At 36.9% G+C, this 21,858-nt stretch overlaps 1 protein-coding gene across 4 annotated transcripts in view; it reads left to right on the top strand.

Moving 5' to 3' along the window:
• NNT (nicotinamide nucleotide transhydrogenase) overlaps positions 1-21,858 on the top strand; it is a 111,002-nt gene that overhangs the window by 37,780 nt on the left and 51,364 nt on the right. For all 4 annotated transcript variants that reach the window (XM_033179515.1, XM_033179519.1, XM_033179517.1 and 1 more), the window contains exons 8-17: positions 3,875-4,008; positions 4,300-4,491; positions 5,044-5,197; positions 8,989-9,150; positions 10,326-10,436; positions 11,580-11,725; positions 12,637-12,832; positions 15,465-15,698; positions 17,373-17,533; positions 19,841-20,020. In XM_033179515.1, coding sequence (XP_033035406.1) covers positions 3,875-4,008; positions 4,300-4,491; positions 5,044-5,197; positions 8,989-9,150; positions 10,326-10,436; positions 11,580-11,725; positions 12,637-12,832; positions 15,465-15,698; positions 17,373-17,533; positions 19,841-20,020 — 1,670 coding nt within the window. The remainder of the gene's footprint in view (positions 1-3,874; positions 4,009-4,299; positions 4,492-5,043; positions 5,198-8,988; positions 9,151-10,325; positions 10,437-11,579; positions 11,726-12,636; positions 12,833-15,464; positions 15,699-17,372; positions 17,534-19,840; positions 20,021-21,858) is intronic.

The raw sequence follows: 21,858 nt of genomic DNA, 5'->3' as shown, positions 1-21,858 counted from the left end.
TTATTGGAGATGCTGTAAAGTACAAAGTAGAAAATAAAGATCACCTGTGATCTCTCCATCTCATACTAAGAGTGAACTTTTATTTGTTTGTACTGTTTTTATTTAATTTTCCATTTGTATTTGTTGTTCACCTATCTATAGGATTATAGTGTTTTGTTTTTATTGAAATTTCTGTGGGCTTTTCATCAATTTTTGTCTGTTTCTTGAGAATTGTAATATATACATTTTTCATATTTAAATCTATTGATGTTTTCTTTTGTAATTTTCTTCATTGCTTTAAATTTAGGAAGTGCTTTTTTAATCCACAGACTAGAGAGATATTCACCAAGGTTTCCTTTTTCCTCTTTTCTTTCACTTCATGAATTGATTCTCTTCTTTTACAATTAATTCTTATCTTTCTAGAGTTTAATGTATGGTATTAGGTTTGGGTAGATATTTTTTACCCAGATACCTAACTAATCATCATATTGCTTTTGTTCTTCATTGTGTAATGCTGCATTTATTATGCATTAAACTTTATTATATTAGGCTACCAGGGTAAGATAGTATTTTGAAATTGTCTTCTCAGTCTTTCTGTCTCTGGACCTGTTCTTTTGAGGTTTTGCTCATCTGGAGCTTTTATTTACTATTTTGCTTCTTTTTTGGCTTTATTTTTTTCCCTTCTGTTTTCAATTTTTATTTCTGCACTTTCCAGAATTTTCAAAAAATTAGTCCACATGTGAGTGCCTGAAGGCAGCTGCACTGTTACATTCATGATTGTATTCCCTGTAGCCCTTATTAAAGATGTTTTAATTTTAAAATTAAGATAAGGAAAAACACAGAGAAGAAAATAGCCTCACCACTCAAATATACCCTGGTTTTGTTAAATGTTATATAATATAGAATTTATTACAAACAGTATAATATGTGTAATGTATTGTATTATATAATATTAATCTATGTATATATAAATAGAAACATTCATGTATATAAATATATATAAACTTACATACTATTTTGTTATGTGCTTTTTACTTATTATAATTCCATGTATTTAAATTTTCTTGTGTGACTCAAGTAAAATTTTAAACTTGTTATAGTGATACCCTTCAGTCTGTGCACCAAATAAGTTAACCTATGTGAAATAATATGCTATTGTTTTAAAAGTGATTGAATTTCTGAGCAATAATAGGGACAAAACACCCAACTTATCTTTGTTAAGATGCAAACATGTACGTGTGTTTTTCAAAGTTGTGTTTGCTACTGTACAGTTGTTTTGTGGGGTTGAATGAGTAAAATCAGAGGAGATAAATGGGTTGTATATTTTGATGTTTCTAGGGAGCCTAAAATGGTTTTGGCCACTTGATGTCTCGCAGAGTGGTAGCATACAGTCCAGGGACTGATCCTTAGCTATGGATGTCTCAGGAGAAAGAAGGAATCGCAAATATCTAGGGCAGGGGAAATTAGTTAGATGCCAAATCAAATATGTGCAATCATTGGCCAAAGGTGGGTACAAATAAGGCGGGAGGAAAAGCTGTGGTAAACAATGGCTGGTAAATAGAGAAGAGGCTCTGACCCCAGAGGGTGGGGATGGTGATGACAGTAAGTACCTGGAAAGTACAGGTAGCCCTTTAAATGTGCCCCTCTATGTAGAGGTAGCCATATGATCCATAACTTTAAATCACTGGAGAGCCAAGCAGCATGACCTTTATTTTGGGAAGAGTCCTCAGATGGATGTGGTTTGCTTCCTCAAATTCTCATGGTTGAGTAAAGTTTAGTTAAGTATTCAAGGTGCCTTTGTTAGATTATAGTACGGAGGGTAGAGGAAAGGAATACTTTTGGAGAATTTTGAGAAGTGGTGAAACTACCAGAACTTCAGCGTATTGTCTCTGGGCAAAATGTCTCTTGATTCTTGCTCTTTCTTGGAAACTCAAAAGAAAGGACAAGAGATCTTCTAACAAATCATGTGGCAGTGAGCCCAGTGTGGCTGGAATAGAAGGTCCAATGGTGCAGTTTTGAGAGGGCATGTTAGAAAAACCACTTCACCCAGGGTGAGAGGCATTCAGTCCCAGGAGCCTTAGGATTTGTACTTTATCTCGAAACTATACAGTTTGTAGCAAAAGAAGGAAGTACAGCCGGACGCGGTGGCTCAAGCCTGTAATCCCAGCACTTTGGGAGGCCGAGACGGGCGGATCACGAGGTCAGGAGATCGAGACCAACCTAGCTAACATGATGAAACCCTGTCTCTACTAAAAAATACAAAACACTAGCCAGGCGAGGTGGCGGGCGCCTGTAGTCCCAGCTACTTGGGAGGCTGAGGCAGGAGAATGGCGTAAACCCGGAAGGCGGAGTTTGCAGTGAGCTGAGATCCGGCCACTGTACTCCAGCCCGGTGACAGAGCGAGACTCCGTTTCCAAAAAAAAAAAAAAAAAAGAAGGAAGTAGAAGGAAGTACTACATAAACACCTCACTTGTATCTTCACAACCTTTTATTTCCACATGTACTACAAATGTTATTTTTCCTTTTCGAATCAAATTCTGTAAATACAGAATTGAAAGCTTTCAAAAGAAGAGCTAAAGATAATCAGGCTACTAATGCTCTGCTTTCTTTTTATAAAAAATATGTATATTTTTAAGAGATGGGGTCTCACTCTGTTGTCCAGGCTGGAGTGCAGTGGTGCAAAAATAGCTCACTGCATCCTTGAGTTCCTGGGCTCCAGTGATCCTCCTTTCTCATCCTCCTGGGTGGTTAGGACTATAGGCATGTGCCACCACATCCAGCTAAGTTTTTTTATTTTTGTAGAGATGGGGTCTTGCTATGTGACCCCAGCTGGTTTGGAACTCCTGGGGTCAAGTGATCCTCCCCACCTCAGCCTCCCAAATTGTTACAGGCATAAGCCACTGCACCCGGCTATGCTCTGCTTCCATACTACTAATCTCACAAGTTTATTTCCTTTATCGTTTGATTTAGGTATTTCTATTGTTTTATGAAATGCGAACACGATAGTATGCTGACAGTACAAGCCCCTGTTGAACATATTGATGTATATTAGCTCAAAAAGTCCTAAGGTCTGGGTTTTCATCTTCTATTTAAGAATTAGTGAACTTCTTAAAAACACATTGCAAATTTAAAAGGTGAACTATTAAATGAGGAAAATGCACACCATGAGAACAAGGATTTTTTTTTTTTTGTTGTTTATTTACCACTGTATTCCCAGCACCAGGCATAGATAGGGCTTGACTCACTATAGACACCAATACATAATTGTCGAGTGGGAATAAAAGTGTATGAGGGAACTCCTAAACCTTTTGGAGTTGTAGGTTTCCACTGTTTTGATCTCTTGGCATTTTCCTGTCTCTCCTCAAAATTTTCTGTGTTAAATTAAGGTAGGTTAATATGATGTGTCAAAATCTGGTGACATATGTTAAGATAATTGGCAATATTCTGTTTTGTAATTCATAAATTAGCATTAACTGTACTCTTGACATTGGTGACCTTTACGAATTGTTCAATTTGGGTGCATATAGTTTCCATAGTGGTTTATTATTATGCATTTTTTAAAAAACAGTCAAACTGTTGATCTCTTCATGAATGCTGTGGTGTATAAACCAGGTGGGGAGAGCAGTGCTGAGATTCTCATGCTGAGCAGATGGCAGGGCCTGCTTGCCAGTCACATGGCTCCCTCCTGCACACTGCCTTTGCAGCTCACACATCATATTTTTTTCCTTAAGAGAATTCCCAGTCTCACCCATGCTATGGTCTTTAGCGGTCTCTTGGAAAGAATTAAAATTTCAGATGTTAAATTCCTGAATGGCCAGAGACTATTGTAATAATTAGACCTTAAGGCATTAGAAAATGATAATATAACTTGTGCTGTTTTCTTTGATTTTATTAGGTAAGAAAGCTCCAGTTTTATTTAATAAAAAAATGATTGAGTCAATGAAGGAAGGTTCAGTTGTTGTGGATTTAGCTGCTGAGGCTGGTGGAAACTTTGAAACCACTAAGCCAGGAGAACTCTACATTCATAAGGTATAGCAAGATGCATTTTCTATCTGCAATCACTTCTCATGTCTTAAGTGAGTTATGAGGGGGTGTTTATTTCTTTAAATATTTAGAGACATTGAGGCCTGAAATTTTAAAATTAAAAGTAGGCATATTTAAAGTTTCTGTTGAAATATGTATTTATGTTTATGGGTATGTACATATATTTATAAAGATATATAATTTCAAAACTTAGCATTGAATATGAATGAGAATTGTTCTAGAATGAATGTGAACGTAGGGCGATAGACTTTTTTGACTGTAATTTTGTTCATTTAGGGAATTACCCACATAGGCTACACAGACCTGCCCAGCCGAATGGCCACTCAGGCCAGCACCCTATATTCCAACAACATCACCAAACTCCTGAAGGCCATCAGCCCGGACAAAGATAATTTTTATTTTGATGTGAAAGATGACTTTGACTTTGGTACGATGGGTCATGTCATCAGAGGAACTGTAGTGATGAAAGTAAGTAAAGAGATCTATTCCTTCCTGTGCTTTTAGTGTAAATTTGTTTTAGAATTTCTGTTTATGGAAGAAATCTATTTTGGAATTGAGACATATTTTAATAAGGTATTGGTATGCCAGGTTTATGCTGATAAAAATTATTTGTAAATGCAGAATGATTTAAAGAAAAATATTTCAAAGACTTAAAAGTACATGACTTACCAAAAATATACACTGCTTTTGAAAAACAGAATGAACAAACAAATTGAATAAAGTAAAAATTAAACATTCCCCCCACTTATCTGCTTTTAAGGGTTTGATTTTCATTCTTACATATATGTCCTGTATGCATACAAATTACATATATATGTATGTATATGTAACATAGATATTAGTATTTGTATACACATGTGACATATTTATGTAAAATGATGTTACAAATTGTATGAATTTATTTACAGAAAATTATATTTAAAAGAACAGGGTTTTAAAAAATAGTAAAGTATATTCTTTAAGCAATTTTGAAATGCTGGATTGACTTTTTAATATGTACTATTTTCTAATATCTATTAGGATGGCAAAGTGATTTTCCCACCGCCCACACCGAAAAATATTCCTCAAGGTGCCCCAGTAAAACAGAAGACAGTGGCTGAGCTGGAAGCTGAAAAAGCAGCTACCATTACACCCTTTAGGAAGACAATGACAACGGCTTCTGCATATACAGCAGGTGAGGATACCATTTACCAGGGTTTAGTCTTGATTGTTTGATTTGCAAGTTATATATATATGTGTGTGTATATATATCTACGTGTGTGTGTGTGTATATATATGTGTGTATATCTACGTGTGTGTATATATGTATATACATATATAGATATATCTACACATGTAGATATATACATATGTAGATATATACACATATGTAGATATCTACATATGTAGATATATACACATATGTAGATATCTACATATGTAGATATATACACATATAGATATATCTACGTATGTAGATATATACACATATATAGATATATCTACATATGTAGATATATATACATATATAGATATATATACACACATATATATACTGTATGTTTTTTTTTTTTTTTTGAGACAGAGTCTCTCTCTGTCACCCAGGCTGGAGTGCAGTGGTGCGATCTTGGCTCACTGCAAGCTCTGCCTCCCGGGTTCACGCCATTCGCCCGCCTCAGCCTCCTGAGCAGCTGTGACTACAGGTGCCTACCACCATGCCCGGCTAATTTTTGTATTTTTAGTAGAGATGGGGTTTCACCATGTTAACCAGGACAATATCAATCTCCTGACTTCATGATCCGCCCGGCTTGGCCTCCCAAAGTGCTGAGATTAAAGGCATGAGCCGCCGCACCCAGCCTGCAAGCAATATATTAATTGTTAAAATTAGTAAATGAAATGCTTTTGTCTTTTTTGGATTCCATTAGTGATCAGGCCTGATAGACTTGGTTTTTCAGCAACATACTACTTGTCTCACCTGTATGGAAATGGAGATTACATTTATTGATGCAATAAATAGAGTCAGTGTGCTAAACACTGGAATGAAAGCATGTGAAATAATATGCAGGCAATAAACATTTTTCCTTTTACAGAAAACATTTTAAATACAGTTATTTATATATATTAAAATATATGTATTATATATGTGTTTGAAACAGAGTCTTTTTCTGTTGCTCAGGTAGGAGTGCAGTGGTGTAGTTATGGCTCACCACAGCCTCAACTTCCTGGGGTTGAGGAAGGAAGCTTCCCACTTCAGCCTCCTGAGTAGCTGGGACTACAGGCACATGGCACCATGCCCAGCTAATTTTTGTGTGTTTTTTTTGTAGAGATGGGGCTTCACCATGTTGCCCGGGCTGGTCTTGAACTCCTGAGCTCAAGTGATCCTCCTGCCTTGGCCTGCCAGTGTGCTGAGATTACTTTTATCTACATCAAATGTATTGAGAAGTGATGTATGCCATATTGTGCTGGTGTTAAATGCATATAAATATAATTATGTTTTTTCTGTTTTTTTGTGAAATATCAGTTGTGATTATCTGCACACATGGGTTAGACAAGGGAACCAAATGTTTGCCTTAAAGAATAAATACTACAATATAGGCTTTAGTCCTTGAACATTTGACTAACATTTTGAGTTACTCAACTTGTAAAAAAATTCAATATTTTCATTTAGATCTCTTTCTTTATAATTTAACATAAATTCTTTGTTTTAAAATTCTTCTTCATGAAAACACTAAATAATTTATTGTAAAGTGGTAAAGTGGTGATTAATATTCATTCTGGCTATGCATTGTTAGAGGCTGAAATACGGATATTTGATTTTAAATTGGTTTCTGTCTCAAAGAATGAATTAAAAATGTTTAGATCTATTCAGAGCCAAAACAAAAACAAAACAAAAGCAAACTATAAAGAATTAAGGACCAGCACCAAGCACATAGAATTCTTGTAGACTCAGCATCCTCCAAATTCCCATGTGAGTCCAGATGTTTTAAAGCTAAACATGTAACTCTCCTTGAATAAAGAGCAAGTCTCAGCAAAATGACTGAAAAAGCCTCTAGTGGTGAACACTGTGAGTAGATGAAGCAGTGTCCCTACTTGCACTTATTTGTTAAAAAAACAAAATAAATGAGGCTATTGTGTTGTACATGGAACATATTATGAGTAGGATTGTAAATTTCCATTTCTCTTTCAGATTCATAAGGAAATGTAGCAAGGCACATATAATGATTTATTTTTCTTGGTTTCTCTTATATTTCTTGAATCAGGGCATATTGCTTCTTAATACATATGACAGTGGCATATTCCAGTGAATGAAAGGATGAACTTATATGTGTTTTTCTTTATCTTGAACTCCCTCTTTTATATTAAAAATAAGCATTTTTCTTTTATATGTATTAAAAATGTATTTGAACAGCATTCTTCAAAGAATGTGATTTACTTTCTCTTCTTTCATCAGCCTTTCTCTTCCTCTGTTATACAGATATAGAAATATAGTCTGACATATGTTACTAAATGTATGATAGAAAAGACATTAGTTTATTAAACAGTTGATAAGAAAACCTTCAGTTATATGACATAGTTTTTGTCACAGATGGCTAACACAAAGGACCGTGGATTATAATAAGGTAGTGCTTCTTGACTAATGCGGTCATAATAATAGCTAGCATTTACTGACTGCTAGGCACTGTGCTAAATACTTCACATGCCTTAGCTCATTTATTTTTTACAAGAATTCAGCAAAGTGGGTATATTATTATTTTCTTTTCCAGATGAAGACAGAGAGGGTTGATAATTTTACATATGAAGACCTGAAGCACAGAGAGATTAAGTAACTTGCCTGAGATGACACAGCTAGGGAGCAGCAGAACCAGGATTCAAACCAGACTGACTTAAGAAAACATATTCTTATTCACAACCCTATACAACTCTCTAATTTTTAACTGGAAGACAAAACAGTGTTGTATCTAACTCTCTAATCAGATGGTTAATGGGCTATGCACTGGAACCTTGGATACATGATATGTGGGTAGGAAAATTAATTAAAACTACAGTCATATTGAATGATTTAATGTAAAATTAATGTCAAGCCCTAGATATTTCAGTGGTGCCACTTCCAAAGTAATAGTTTACATCAAGGAAAAAGGTACCTTATTCAGGAAAGTTAACTTCTAGTTCCCTGGTCACCCACTGTCATTTTCTTTTTACTGACCACTAGGTAACCCTTTCTTCTGTTGCAGAACAACTGTCCACATGTTTGCTATCAAGGAAGGTGATAATTAAAGATGTATGTTCAGAGCTGTTTGTATTCTGCACATTCTTAATTTAATTTGTATTATTTTTTTCCTTTTCTTTGTAAAATCCTGTTTGCTGACTTGGTGTTGAGGCTGGAGCTGACTGCCCTGGCCAACAATCCAGTCCAGATTCAGGAGCAATTGCAAAACTTGTGTCCCGGGTGGGTGGAAGCCATATGTTTTGGGGAGGTGCTGGAGTGAATGAAATTCTTCCTACTCTTTTAAAACCCCTATTCCTCAGCCAAATCTGAGAGTGACATAAAATTGGCCTCATAAAAGTCTTGTCTTATAAAGGTTGTGTCTTGTCCCAGTAGAAAATGCTTTGGTAGATCCTCTATAGGCCTGTAATCGGGAATAAAAATGCTTATATAAACATATGTGGCATTGTCAATAAAAGTTAAAACAGGGAAGAGGACAAACTACACAGAGGAAAATGTGCAAATTGTTATTAAGGTGACTCATAAATATTACTAGATCTTTATAGCTTATTTTGGGGGGGCGGTCAGAAAGTTGGGTTTTGTCCACAGTATTCCTCCGTCCCCCTACTTCTTAATTGTCAAATGTCTAAAAAATCTGCTCATTACTGGCAAGGGAGTGGAATTTAAAAGCATTGACTATTTCACATATTTATGGGTGTGCTTTTAATCTTACTGAGACAACTGGATGTCAGCTCACACACACTCTTTATTTTCTTCTCTAGGTCTCACGGGGATACTGGGTTTGGGCATTGCGGCTCCCAATCTAGCCTTTTCTCAGATGGTGACCACTTTTGGCTTGGCTGGCATTGTGGGGTATCATACCGTCTGGGGAGTGACCCCTGCTCTCCACTCACCACTAATGTCTGTGACGAATGCAATCTCAGGTTTGTTCCTCTCTTGTTTTTCCTCATCTCAGGTTTTCATAGGCTTACTCAGCTCTAGGAGGACTATCAATGACGTTTATAAAGTGTGTTTTCAAGTTGTTTTGCTTGGCATCCGAGGCATCTGCTTTGGTGATCTAAGGGCTCCCAGACTCCGAGAGGGTATGGAATATGGGCCTGCAAAGTAAGAGGCCGTGGAAATGTGGCAGCTCTTTGGGCTGCTCCCATTTCAAGCAGGACAGAGCCACTGTTACTTCTTCCAAGTTTGATTCTTTTTTTTTTTTTTTTTTTAAGGAAAGGATTCCACTGATAAAATTTGAAAACCAGTGTTCCACAGAATCATAGTTGCAACATCCTATAGGGCTCTCCTTGAATTCAACTCAACATTCAGCCTACCAAGGCTACAATAGGCCCTGTGTGGCATCAGGTTCACCATGAAGCTATGGTACGGGAAATCATCGCTTTCCAGTGAGGTGGCATGAGGCATTTCTCTTTGGTGCCAGTCTTTTCCGCAGTTCATGTAGCAGCAGCAGTCCACGCGGCTGCCCAGGATCTATTTTCTTTGTCCCCTAGCAATGGTTCAGATATGAGGGAATGAATCCTACATTGGACAAACATGGGAGCTGTCCTGGCTTGAAAGCCTCAGGGCCAATAGTCATCTTTTATAACATTGCCATAGGCACAGCTTCGAGGATCTCTGCAGGGAACATGTCTATCTCCAAGAGGTGCTGTAGTCAGGAAAACCCAAAGCTAGGCATCCCCAGCAGACATTTACAGTTCATTAATAGTTTCTTCTAGTTTACATGCAAATTATCTACCAGGGTCACTTTTTAACCATAAGCAATGTTGTCTAACATTGGTGGATTTATATCTGTATCAGAGGAACATAGCTAGAAAGTTAAAGGAAAGTCCAGTTCCAATGCAGAAGGAGAAAAAGTTTTGTTAACCCTTTTCCCACAGTAGTAATTTCAGTGAGAATGATGTGAAGGTGTGTTATCCACAGTCTGCATAAGGAAAATTGTTTATTTCATTTTAATGAGGGTATAAGAAAGCTGCCTTGTTTTTTGATATTGAGAACTTTACCCTCTATGAATCTATGTATGTGAGGTACTTCAGCTATGATATTTAATTTGGTGGTGTCACTATCACTATTCACCATGTTGATGCTTTCTTTCTAGGGCTGACTGCAGTTGGTGGGTTGGCACTGATGGGAGGACATTTGTATCCTTCCACAACTTCTCAGGGCCTTGCTACTCTTGCCACATTCATATCCTCCGTCAACATTGCAGGTATGATGTCAGTGAAAGGTCTCAGAGGACTATTTTCAATGGAGACATACAAAGCAAATATAAATCAGTATAAAATAGACATAATTGTGCCTTTAAAAAAGGTTTCACTCAGACCGTAAATGCTTTTTGTGCAGGAATATTAGTTATTTTGCCCATCTGTAATTTTTAGAAACTCTTGATGAGAGAACAACCCCCAGTTCCCCAAAACAAACAAACAAAATGATGTCTTGCTACAAGTTAACTGGAAAGTTACTGAATGCATAGTTTTGAAGTAAGTTGGGTTAGAGCTGTCACCATAACATCTATAAATGAGTATAATTTTAGATCAAATTTTAGTCTTTTGCCTTATCCTAGCCAGCGTTTGTTCCTGGAAACTGAAAGCCTCGCACATCACTCATGTGTGAGACTCGTTTGATGCTATTTTGTAGCTAAAAATTCTTTAATGTGTCCAAGAAACCTGGTGCCTGTTGATATGGTATTTTTCTCTTTTATAATTTTTTATAGGGTTTTACAAATGTAACAACCTACTAGAAAAAGATGCCAATCTTTGATCTTTCACATTCTCAAGCTTTTTGAGTGGCTTTTTTCTTTTAGTTTTGCATTCTGATAGCGTTTTCTTCCTGAATATATTTAGTGTTTTTTCCTCCACCTCTCTAATGAAACTGACTTGAGTAATAGAATGACTTTAAATTTTGGCTGGGTGTGGTGGTGAACACCTGTGATCCCAGCACTTTGGGAGGTCAAGGCAGGCAGATCACCTGAAGTCAGGAGTTCGAGACCAGCCTGGCCAACACGCTGAAACCCGCTCTCTACTAAAAATACAAAAATTAGCCCAGCATAGTGGCGTGAGCCTGTAATCCCAGCTACTCGGGAGGCTGAGACAGGAGAATAGCTTGAACCTGGGAGGCGGAGATTGCAGTGAGTCAAGATTATGTTATTGCACCCTAGTCTGGGCAACAGAGTGAGCCTCTATCTCAAAAAAAAAAAAAAAAATTTGAGGTTGCAAAATGTTACTTTAAATTATATTTATTCCTAGGTGATAAAGATGTGCTTAAAATAGAAAAAATGTAGCACTTTAAAAAATCATATTGCTCAGTGAGCTCAAAGAGGTACTATGTTTTTTATTTCCTTTGCTTTGCTAAGGTGGCTTTCTGGTAACTCAGAGAATGCTGGACATGTTCAAGCGTCCCACTGACCCCCCAGAATACAACTACCTGTATCTGCTCCCTGCTGGTACCTTTGTTGGTGGATATTTAGCTGCCCTCTACAGTGGTTATAACATTGAACAGGTAAGAGGCTCTTTGTAAGTTTTTATATTTACCACAATATTTTCTTCTCTATTGGATTTAACATTGTTAGTTATCCTAATTCAAATTATCGAGCAAATACAACTCTGTCAAGCAAATACAACAATAACCCTAGAAACATCTTGGTCAAACCAAGCATTCTCTTCCCCTAAGGATCAGGACCCTGGATTCTAGAGACAGATTTTTCTGGTAACTGAGTTTAAATATGGGTTTATGTCTTTGTTTTGTTACATTTTTCCACATGTAAAAGGAGTTAGGAAGGTTATCAATATCTTCATTATGTATCTAGCTAGATTGTTGTGGATTTATAATGAAACAATTCTGAACTCCGTATTTTCTATTTCTTTTCAATGACTGTCTTTTAGTTTCTTCTGTGTTTCCAACATGCAGTATTTATTGAATGAACATTTTTTTTTTTGAGAAGAGTTGGAGCAGTGAGTCAGAAAGACCTTAGTCTGAATTCCAGATTTCCAATTTATTGATCATTTGCCTTGAAGAAAGTATGTGACTTCTTTAAGCTTTGATTCTCTCTTTTGCAAAATGAGGATAATGATTTTTCCCTCTTGTGGATCTCATGAGACTGTGACAACACAGATAAAACATATGGCACAGCCCCTGGCACTTATGTCAGGGGTTGGCTCTTTTACAGCATTTGGTCAAGTTTAGTATTTTTAGATCCAATAATGACCCCATTTAAATTCAGGTACTTTTATGTGTATTTGTGCATGATAGCAAATCCAGAAGAAACCAATTTATATAAATGGTATAAGTGCAAATACAATATAAGTATTTTATATGTTAATATTCCTAATGGGTAGGAAATATATTGAAGTCTCTAAGCTAATAGACCAAAGGTTTTAATAATCTCTCTCTCTCCCTTTTCCTTTGAAAAGATCATGTACCTAGGCTCGGGTTTGTGCTGTGTTGGTGCCTTGGCTGGCCTCTCCACCCAGGGAACAGCGCGTCTTGGAAATGCACTGGGCATGATTGGGGTTGCTGGAGGACTGGCAGCCACCCTTGGAGTCCTAAAACCGGGCCCAGAATTACTAGCTCAGATGTCTGGAGCGATGGCTTTGGGTGGTACCATTGGTAAGCAGTGGTGGGCTTCTGCCTTTATGTGAACTCCAGTTTCTCAATATATATTTCTAAAGTCCATATTGATGAAATAATTAAGTTGTGTTCATGGAAGTTGCTTCAGTTAATATTATTTTGGTGAAAATTCATCCCAGTTGGTGTAATTCTCATTCAAATACATTTTAAAACACTGATTAAATGCATCAACTGAGTCAACATATCCTATACTCAATTCTTATTTTCCTTTACTGACTGTGTCCCATTAGCTGATAATGGAATGGGGGATTGGAATCCTTATGTATGTACTATACATAAGCTAACTTTTGTTCTGCTAGGTATAAATAACAGCCAAAGATTCTGCTTCATAGACCTGTTAAAAATGAAAAAACATGTGCCAGCAGAAAAACCACTGTTTTAATTTTATTCAGTTGTGTGCTGGATTGTTAAATTTTCAGGAATTTTTAGGCCGGGCTTGGTGGCTCACACCTGTAATCCCAGCACTTTGGGAGGCTGATGTGGGTGGATCACTTGAGGCTAGGAGTTTGAAACCAGCCTGGCCAATATGGTGAACCCCCGTAGCTATTAAACATACAAAAATTAGTTGGGCATGGTGGCGTACAACTGCAATCCCAGCTTTTTGGGTGGCTGAAGCATGAGAATCGCTTGAACCTGGGATGTGGAGGTTGCAGTGAGCTGTGATCATGCTGCTGCACTCCAGCCTGGATGACAGAGCGAGATTCTGTCTCCAAAAAAAAAAAAAAAAATGTTTTTCCAGGAATTTTTAAAGTTGATTGTTTAACAGAGCCATTATTAAATACTAAATTACATAAACTTAAAATTAAATAAATCAGAAACAAAGGTAATAATATTAAAAACTCATAACTTTCTAATTAATTTACTAGGTTTTATTATCTATGCTCTTGAGGTTACTTATATCTATTGTATGTGTATAGAAGAAATGCTATGTATCAGTGGGCTGTGGTACATCTCTTTCCAATACTACATTCAATGACATCACATTGGTAGATTGAAATTTTACTTGGTAGGAGTATTGCAGTATGGAAATAGGCAAATGCTACAATCTGGGCTTGATTTATTGTTTTGTTTATTGTCCAGATGTGAGAAAGTGATGGAGAAAATGTTAATGATGCAGCTTAAACTTCAAATGTTTTGACTGTAGTTGTGACATTGTGAATAGCACAAGTAATTGAGCAAATACTCTTCCAGTATTTGAAAACTATTATCAGATTCAGCAATAAAGTCACTCATGGTTGATAAATGAGTGAAGTTCTCACATACATTCTGTTGTTTTACTTTCATCTTAGTTATTAAAGTAAATAAAAATAAATATCAAACAATGTTCCTGTTGGAAGTATGCTTATTCATCAGTTGCAAACACTAGGTTGGCTACAGATATAAGAGTTTAGCAAAGATCCATAAAAACATTCTATGAATGTCAATTTGTCTACATGGAATTTTCAATAAAGAACACTGTATTTCTTATTATTTGAAAATTGTGTGCTAGCCACCTTTATATCAGTTAAATCTCATGTATTTGTATGTGCATGTATTTCTTTCCTGTGGAACTGGTTATTAAATGTTTCCCAGTGCAACACTGGCTTTAGGCCTCCTTTCATACTTCCTCAGGAAAGCTTTGACTCTTTTCTTGATAATCTCTGGAAAGGGACTTGAAAGAAAATGTTTACGCTATAGGTTCATGGCGGGAAAACCTTTAGATGTGATCTTAGCAAATATTCTGAGCCCCACTCCTTCTGTATCACCTACCTATAGCCATGCACTTCCTTCAGAGGCTCCTAATTTGGGTATTTACTGCCCAGATTTTTGCATTTCTTTACCTTGAGACTTTGCTCCCACCTACCCACCTGAAAACCAAGATCTTCGTTATGTTCCAGGTGTTTCTTATGTGTTCAGGAGCAAGCACTGGTTATAGAGAAGAGGACCTGGTTGTAATGGGGAGAATATAAGGGAATTTGATTAGAGATTTAGGTAGTCTGAAGAAGTGTTGGCTAGGGGAAGGTTGGGAGTTTGTGATGGGAAGAGGCATGCATTGATGCTGCGTGTTGGGGTTCGTTGGAGTTGGGTCGTGCTTAGGTGTGTGGAGAAAAACTGTTGTTTTGAAAGGGTATACAAGTTGAGCATCTTTAATCCAAAAATCCAAAATGCTTCAAAATCTAAAACTTTTTGTGTGGTGACATGACACCACAAGTGGTGAATTCCACACATAAATACTTAACACAAACTTTGTTTCAAGCACAAAATAATTTAAAATGTTTAAAATTACTTTCAGGCTGTATGTATATGAAACATAAATGAATTTTGTGTTTAGACCTGGGTCCCATTCCCAAGATATCTTATTATGTATATGAAAATATTCCAAAATTTAAAAAGAAATTAAAATCTGAAACACTTCTGGTCCCAAGCATATCAGATAAGGGATACTCAACCTGTATACAACTAGTGCCCTTACCTTCTGTACAGCCCCTGTAGAGAATATTTAGCCCGTACTAGGAACTAGATAATATTTATTTGTGACAATGGTGGAAATTCTTAAGGGTGATCTTTGTTGTGGTTACTTCTCAAAAGTTTGTCAAGTTTTAATTTATTTTTGACCTTCATTTCATGACAGGATTGACAATTGCCAAACGCATCCAGATTTCTGATTTACCTCAATTAGTTGCTGCTTTTCACAGTTTAGTGGGTTTGGCAGCTGTACTTACTTGCATAGCTGAGTACATTATAGAATATCCACATTTTGCTACGGATGCAGCAGCAAATCTCACCAAGATTGTGGCCTACCTCGGCACTTACATTGGTGGCGTCACCTTTAGTGGGTCTCTCATTGCCTATGGAAAATTGCAGGGTAAGTGATTCAGCATAACATAGAGGTAAATAGCTATGTTTAGGGCATTTAGGGATCTATTTTAATTTCAGAAAATACATTAACATGGTTGGGCGCAATGGCTCATGCCTGCAATCCAGCACTTTGGGAGCCTGAGGTGGGAGGCTCTTGAGCCCAAGAGTTCAAGACCAGCCTGGGCAATATAGCGAGACCCTATCTCTACTTTTTATAAAAAAATCAAATATTACTACTAATAAAAAAGATTGGCCGGGCGCGGTGGCTCAAGCCTGTAATCCCAGCACTTTGGGAAGCCGAGACGGGCGGATCACGAGGTCAGGAGATCGAGACGATCCTTGCTAACATGGTGAAACCCCATCTCTACTAAAAAAATACAAAAAACTAGCCGGGCGACGTGGCGGGCACCTGTAGTCCCAGCTACTCGGAAGGCTGAGGCAGGAGAATGGCGTGAACCCGGGAGGCGGAGCTTGCAGTGAGCTGAGATCTGGCCACTGCACTCCAGCCTGGGCGGCAGAGTGAGACTCCGTCTCAAAAAAAAAAAAAAAAAAAAAAAAAAAAGATTAAAAAAAAGAAAATACCTTAACAGTAAAACTGTTAGGTGAAGAGTATTCATATAGCACTCAGAAATTGTAAAAGTTTTTTTCCTCCCATCCTTCCCCTTTATTGATACTTAACAAGTCTCATAAAGCTTTGAAGCTGTTTGATTTGCAGACAGCTAATGGAGGAAATTAGTGCACAGGAATTTGCATAGAGGGACTAGTTGACTTTTGATAATACATGTGAACAAAACAGCATCCTCATAATCCTTGGTTAGAGATGACTGTGTAGAATTCATAGAAATGAACTTTATACATTTTCCAAAATAGGAACTTATTAAATAAGTTTGTGTGAGTAGTAAACAGTACTTATTTTGAAAACAAATACTCACTTTAGGACTCTAGCATGACAACTTTTGCTGCTGGTAAAGTCAATCATGAAAATGGAAGTGGAGAAAAAACCCTACAGAGGCTGCTGTCAGTGTTTTTACAAAAAAGTCTCTAGAGAAACTAGTTTGTGATTTAAAAACATGGTCTTGCCTCTCAGTAATAAAGTCATGAAAATTAAGTGGGGAACTTCCACAAAACTTGAAAATCATAAAAGAACTTCAAGTCTCAAACATTTTTATCTCATGCTTTGCCTTTAGGAACAAATAACAAACAAGGTTTCTTCTTCCTTGGGCTCAGTTAATAGAATCTGAAATACTAGTGTGCTAGGATTCCATATTGAAGTTCTATTTATTTATTTTTACTTTTTTATGCTTTATTTTTGTCAGAAGACTGGCATGCATGAAGTTTTAAATAAATAAACTCACACTTAACAACTTCCGTGTTGGTCATACGTAAGAAAATAACTTCTTAAGATTTCATGACAAAAAGGAAAGAAATTGTTTTGTGATCAAAATAGGGAAAAGAATAGTGAAGTCGAACCATAGTTTTTCTGTCTCTGTTCATGTTTATTATGTATAATAATTCTAATTTGCTTTTGTTTCATACCTAGTAATATAAAGTAATATTTTAAATACCATGTTATGCTAATGTTAAATTTTGGTAGTTTAGGATTAAAAGACACACTTGAGTGTGTGTGAGGGAGTTTCTTACAACACATTCTGAATTCTAACTACTATGTGCTTGGCTCTAGGTCTTCTGAAATCTGCCCCTCTCCTACTGCCTGGAAGGCACTTACTCAATGCAGGCTTACTGGCTGCTAGTGTGGGCGGGATAATCCCATTCATGGTGGACCCAAGCTTTACCACTGGCATCGCCTGTCTGGGTTCTGTGTCTGCTCTCTCTGCTATCATGGTAAGAAGTCAGAGATTGAAAAGTACATATTTGGTGAAAAACTGGTAATATTGTGTTAGATTAAAGTGTAATCAGATTTTTATCTCATCAAGAACCTTGATGGAATAAAAATGTTTTAAAATTATGTCACATGTTCATCTTTTTAGAATCTGGAAAACACAGAAGAGTGTAGGAAGAACATTGTTCTTTCTTGCAACTTAATTCTTCATTTTAAAGTTGTCACATGAGACGCCTTTATTGCTCTGGAGTCTTTTCACTGGATCAATGTGTTGGTGAACAGGAGCTTAAAAAGGCCAAGGGTTTCAATGTATTAGGTGCCTATTATATGACAAGCCCTACAAAATAGTGCTTCGGGGTTTATACAATACAAGTAAGATAGTCTCTGCCCACTAGTTGCTCTCACATCATTGGAAGATATGACATGAAATCAAATAAGTATGAAATGAAATGCAGTTAAAAAAACCCATATGCTCAGTGAGAGTGTTCAGTTAAGCCTTTTATGATAGGTTCAGCCTTCCTCTTTCTCTGTAATTTTTACATTTAGTATATTGAAACAGTAGTCTTTAGTTGTCTATATGACAGTCTGGCATCTTATATCAATGTATGATGTTGTTTCATGCAGTGCTATTATTTGCTGTTATTCACTCTTACTCATGTTCTTTCAGTGTGTAATCTGTAGATACGGTTAAAAAAATTATGTACAGTGCCTAACACAAAGTTAGACACATGGCAATTGCTTATGAAATACTTACTGGCTCCTTGATTCAGAAACACCTAATTTATAGTGTAAAAATGATACTTATTTTTGTGTGATTATGAGAGTTAAGTCATGATTTCAACACAGAAACTTGAGATCACTGAAAAGTAAATTAAAATCTCATCTTTATATTAATGCTCATAGTCTAATTTTATTCTGGCTTGTTGCACTGATTTTTGTTTTAAACAAAAGAAAATAATTTTGATATTTTTAATCTAATAAGGCAGAATAGGTTAATGAAGTCTCAAAATAAAAGATATACAAATGTGACTGGGCGCAGTGGCTCATGACTGTAATCCCAGCACTTCGGGAGGCCGAGGTGGGTGGACCACCTGAAGTCAGGAGTTTGTGACTAGCCTGGCCAACATGGTGAAACCCTGTCTCTACTAAAAGTACAAAAATATGCCGGGCATGGTGGTGTGCGCCTGTTTTCCTAGCTACTTGGGAGGCTGAGGCAGGAGAATCGCTTGAACCTGGGAGGCAGAGGTTGCAGTGAGCCAAGATCATGCCATTGCACTCTAGCCTGGGCGACAAAGCAAGACTCTGTCTCAAAACAAAACAAAACTTTAAGAATTGTTGTTTCAGGGAAGCAGTGAATATGATATTTAAAGGATTTATTGGTTCTATGAGAATGTCTTAGACAAAGTATTTTTTGAATTTATTTTATTGTTTTTGGCTTAAATGAGTAGTACATGAATATGCTCTCATTGTAACAAACAAAAAAAGGTAAAAATATGTGAAATAAGAAGCAAAAAGCTTTTTCCTTTCCTGTGTTTAGTAATTTTGAGTTGTATCACAGACATTGTTAATGATACATTATAGACATTTTGGATTATGTTATATTCCTTCAAAGGGTATTGATTATTATTTTTTATTTATGCATTTTTGTAGCCAGCTAACTTGGCTAAACTCAAATTCCAAATTTTGACTCCCTTATGGTGGGGAGGGGCAGCTGAAATCTGTTGTTATTTTATCCTTAACAGGATTGCTTGGAGTCTGTCTCACCTATGTATAGTTCAAGAGTCATCCAGAGATTTGAGTAGAATTTATACACAGAAACTGGGACTCCCTCTCTCTAGCCTGCTCCTTTGTGGGATTTCCCTTATTACTTTCCAGCTGCCTTAGTCATCTCAAATGCTATCTTCAGGACCTTCAAGCCAGTAAGACTGTGGGCTTATATTTTATAATTTCTTTAATTGGTACCAACAGGGGATTGCCCTCAGTCTAAAGCCATAAATATTGGGAAATTCACTTGGTGTTGTTATGTTTTTCCAAATGTAGACACTTCTCCAGTTTCTGCCTGTTTTTCATCACTGAAAAGTGTTTTTTTTAATGTAAAGATTTTTTTTAGGGGGGTGGGTGGCTCGGTGTTTATAGTTGTTATACCTGTGGAAGTGTTGGTCAGATGGGAGACACTTATTACCAGAAGTGGAACTTATATGTAAATATATTAATGGGAAAGCTAGAATAATTAGGGAGCAAAATGTTAAATGCCAGAGGTTTTATTTTTATGTTATTAATTTTGAGTTCTACTTTGATTGTTGTTCTAGGGTGTGACTTTGACAGCTGCTATTGGGGGTGCTGACATGCCCGTCGTCATCACTGTGCTGAACAGCTACTCAGGCTGGGCCCTGTGTGCAGAGGGCTTCCTGCTCAACAACAATCTGTTGACCATTGTGGGTGCACTCATAGGCTCATCTGGTGCTATCCTGTCATACATCATGTGTGTGGTAAGAAACAACACATACATGAAAGAAAAGGAAATGACTTTCTGAAAACATGGATGTGCTTATCATTTCTTTTATTAGCCATAAAAATGAGTATTGTAGGCTGGGTACTGTAGCTCACGCCTGTAATCCCAGCACTTTAGGAGGCCAAGCCGAGTGGATCACGAGGTCAGGAGTTCAAGACCAGCCTGGCCAAGATGGTGAAACCCCATCTCTACTAAAAATACAAAAATTACCTGGGCGTGGTGGTAGGTGCCTGTAATCCTAGCTATTTGGTAGGCTGAGGCACAGAATTGCTTGAACTCAGGAGGTGGAGGTTGTAGTGACCAAGATCATGCCACTGCACTCCAGCCTGGGTGACATAGCGAGACTCCATCTCATAAGAAAAAAAAAAAAGAGTATGGTAGCTTTGAATTCTCTTCAGCAGAAATAGCAGAGTGTTTCATTTGCATAAATTTCCAAGACTGCCTTTAAGGTACCCAACTGTAAAGATTAGGAAAATTAAATAGAAAGATGAAAATCTTCTAGTGCCTCTCTCCATCTGGAGATAAACAGGTAAGATTTTGGTTTATTTCCTTATGTATGGCATATCTGTGTATTTACTTGTCTGACCATGTTGTATATTGTCCTACATTTAAAAAAACTTACATACTATATTGTTGACTTTTTGTCGTTAAAAATTCTATTTTAAGAGACTTTACCCTAATCCATCATATGAATATATAAAATTTATTTAATTTCCCCTTAATGCTATACATATGAAGTTGTTTGATTTTGATTTCTCTTTGTACATATCTTTGACATTTCAGATTTTTGTCTTAATATAGAGTCCTAGAATTTATAGCCTCATTATACTTATAGCCATGTTTCTGGAAAGGTTGTTCTGATTTACACTTCCGTTGGTCATCTGTGAGAGTTTCTACCTTAGAAGTTTTGTGGTCAGCATGATTTTTTTTTTTTTTTTTAATATACTTTAAGTTCTAGGATACATGTGCATAACGTGCAGGTTTGTTACATATGTACACATGTGCCATGTTGGTGTGCTGCACCCATTAACTCGTCATTTACGTTAGGTATATCTCCTAATGCTATCTCTCCCCCTACCCCCTCCCCACAATAGGACCCAGTGTGTGATGATGGTTTTTAAAAAAAAGAACAGAAAAAAGTAACAACACTAATACTTCCTAGCTTTTCTGTTTGTTTCAAGTTCTCTTCTTGATGGCAAGAAGATGCTATGCAAATATTATAATTAAAGGTTTGAATAGAACTTTTTTCAAATTATAGGTGTTATTGTCTAAATAATACTTTTGAATAACTGTTACAGTACAAGTATGAAGCTAAGTGAAACCAGAATGTGATTTTACATTGATAAATAATTTAAACAAGAAAGGGATCTGTATTAGTCCATTCTCACACTGCTGTGAAGAACTACCTCAGACTGGGTAATTTATGAAGTAAAGAGGTTTAATTGACTCACAGTTCCACAGGCTTAACAGGAAGCATGACTGGGAAGCCACAGGAAACTTACAATCATGGCGGAAGGTGAATGGGAAGCAAGCACATCTTACCGTAGTGGAGCAGGAGAGAGAGTGAAGGGGGATGTGCCACACACTTTTAAACCCCCAGATCTCGTGAGAACTCACTAGCATAAGAACAGCAAGGCGGAAGTCAGCCCCCATAATCCATCACCTTCCACCAGGTCCCCCCACCCATGAAATGTGGGGATTACAATTTGACATGAGATTTGGGTAGGGACTCAGCCAAACCATATCAGATACTTACTCTACCTTCATTCATTTATTACAATATTTTAAAAAACTGCCGCATTTTACAACTCAGGA

The sequence above is a fragment of the Trachypithecus francoisi genome, unplaced genomic scaffold, assembly GCF_009764315.1.
Source record: "Trachypithecus francoisi isolate TF-2019V2 unplaced genomic scaffold, Tfra_2.0 Lachesis_group2, whole genome shotgun sequence".
Taxonomy (NCBI): Eukaryota; Metazoa; Chordata; class Mammalia; order Primates; family Cercopithecidae; genus Trachypithecus; species Trachypithecus francoisi.
The sequence above is the reverse complement of the archived record's forward strand: the minus strand, read 5'-3'. Positions and strand labels throughout refer to the sequence as shown.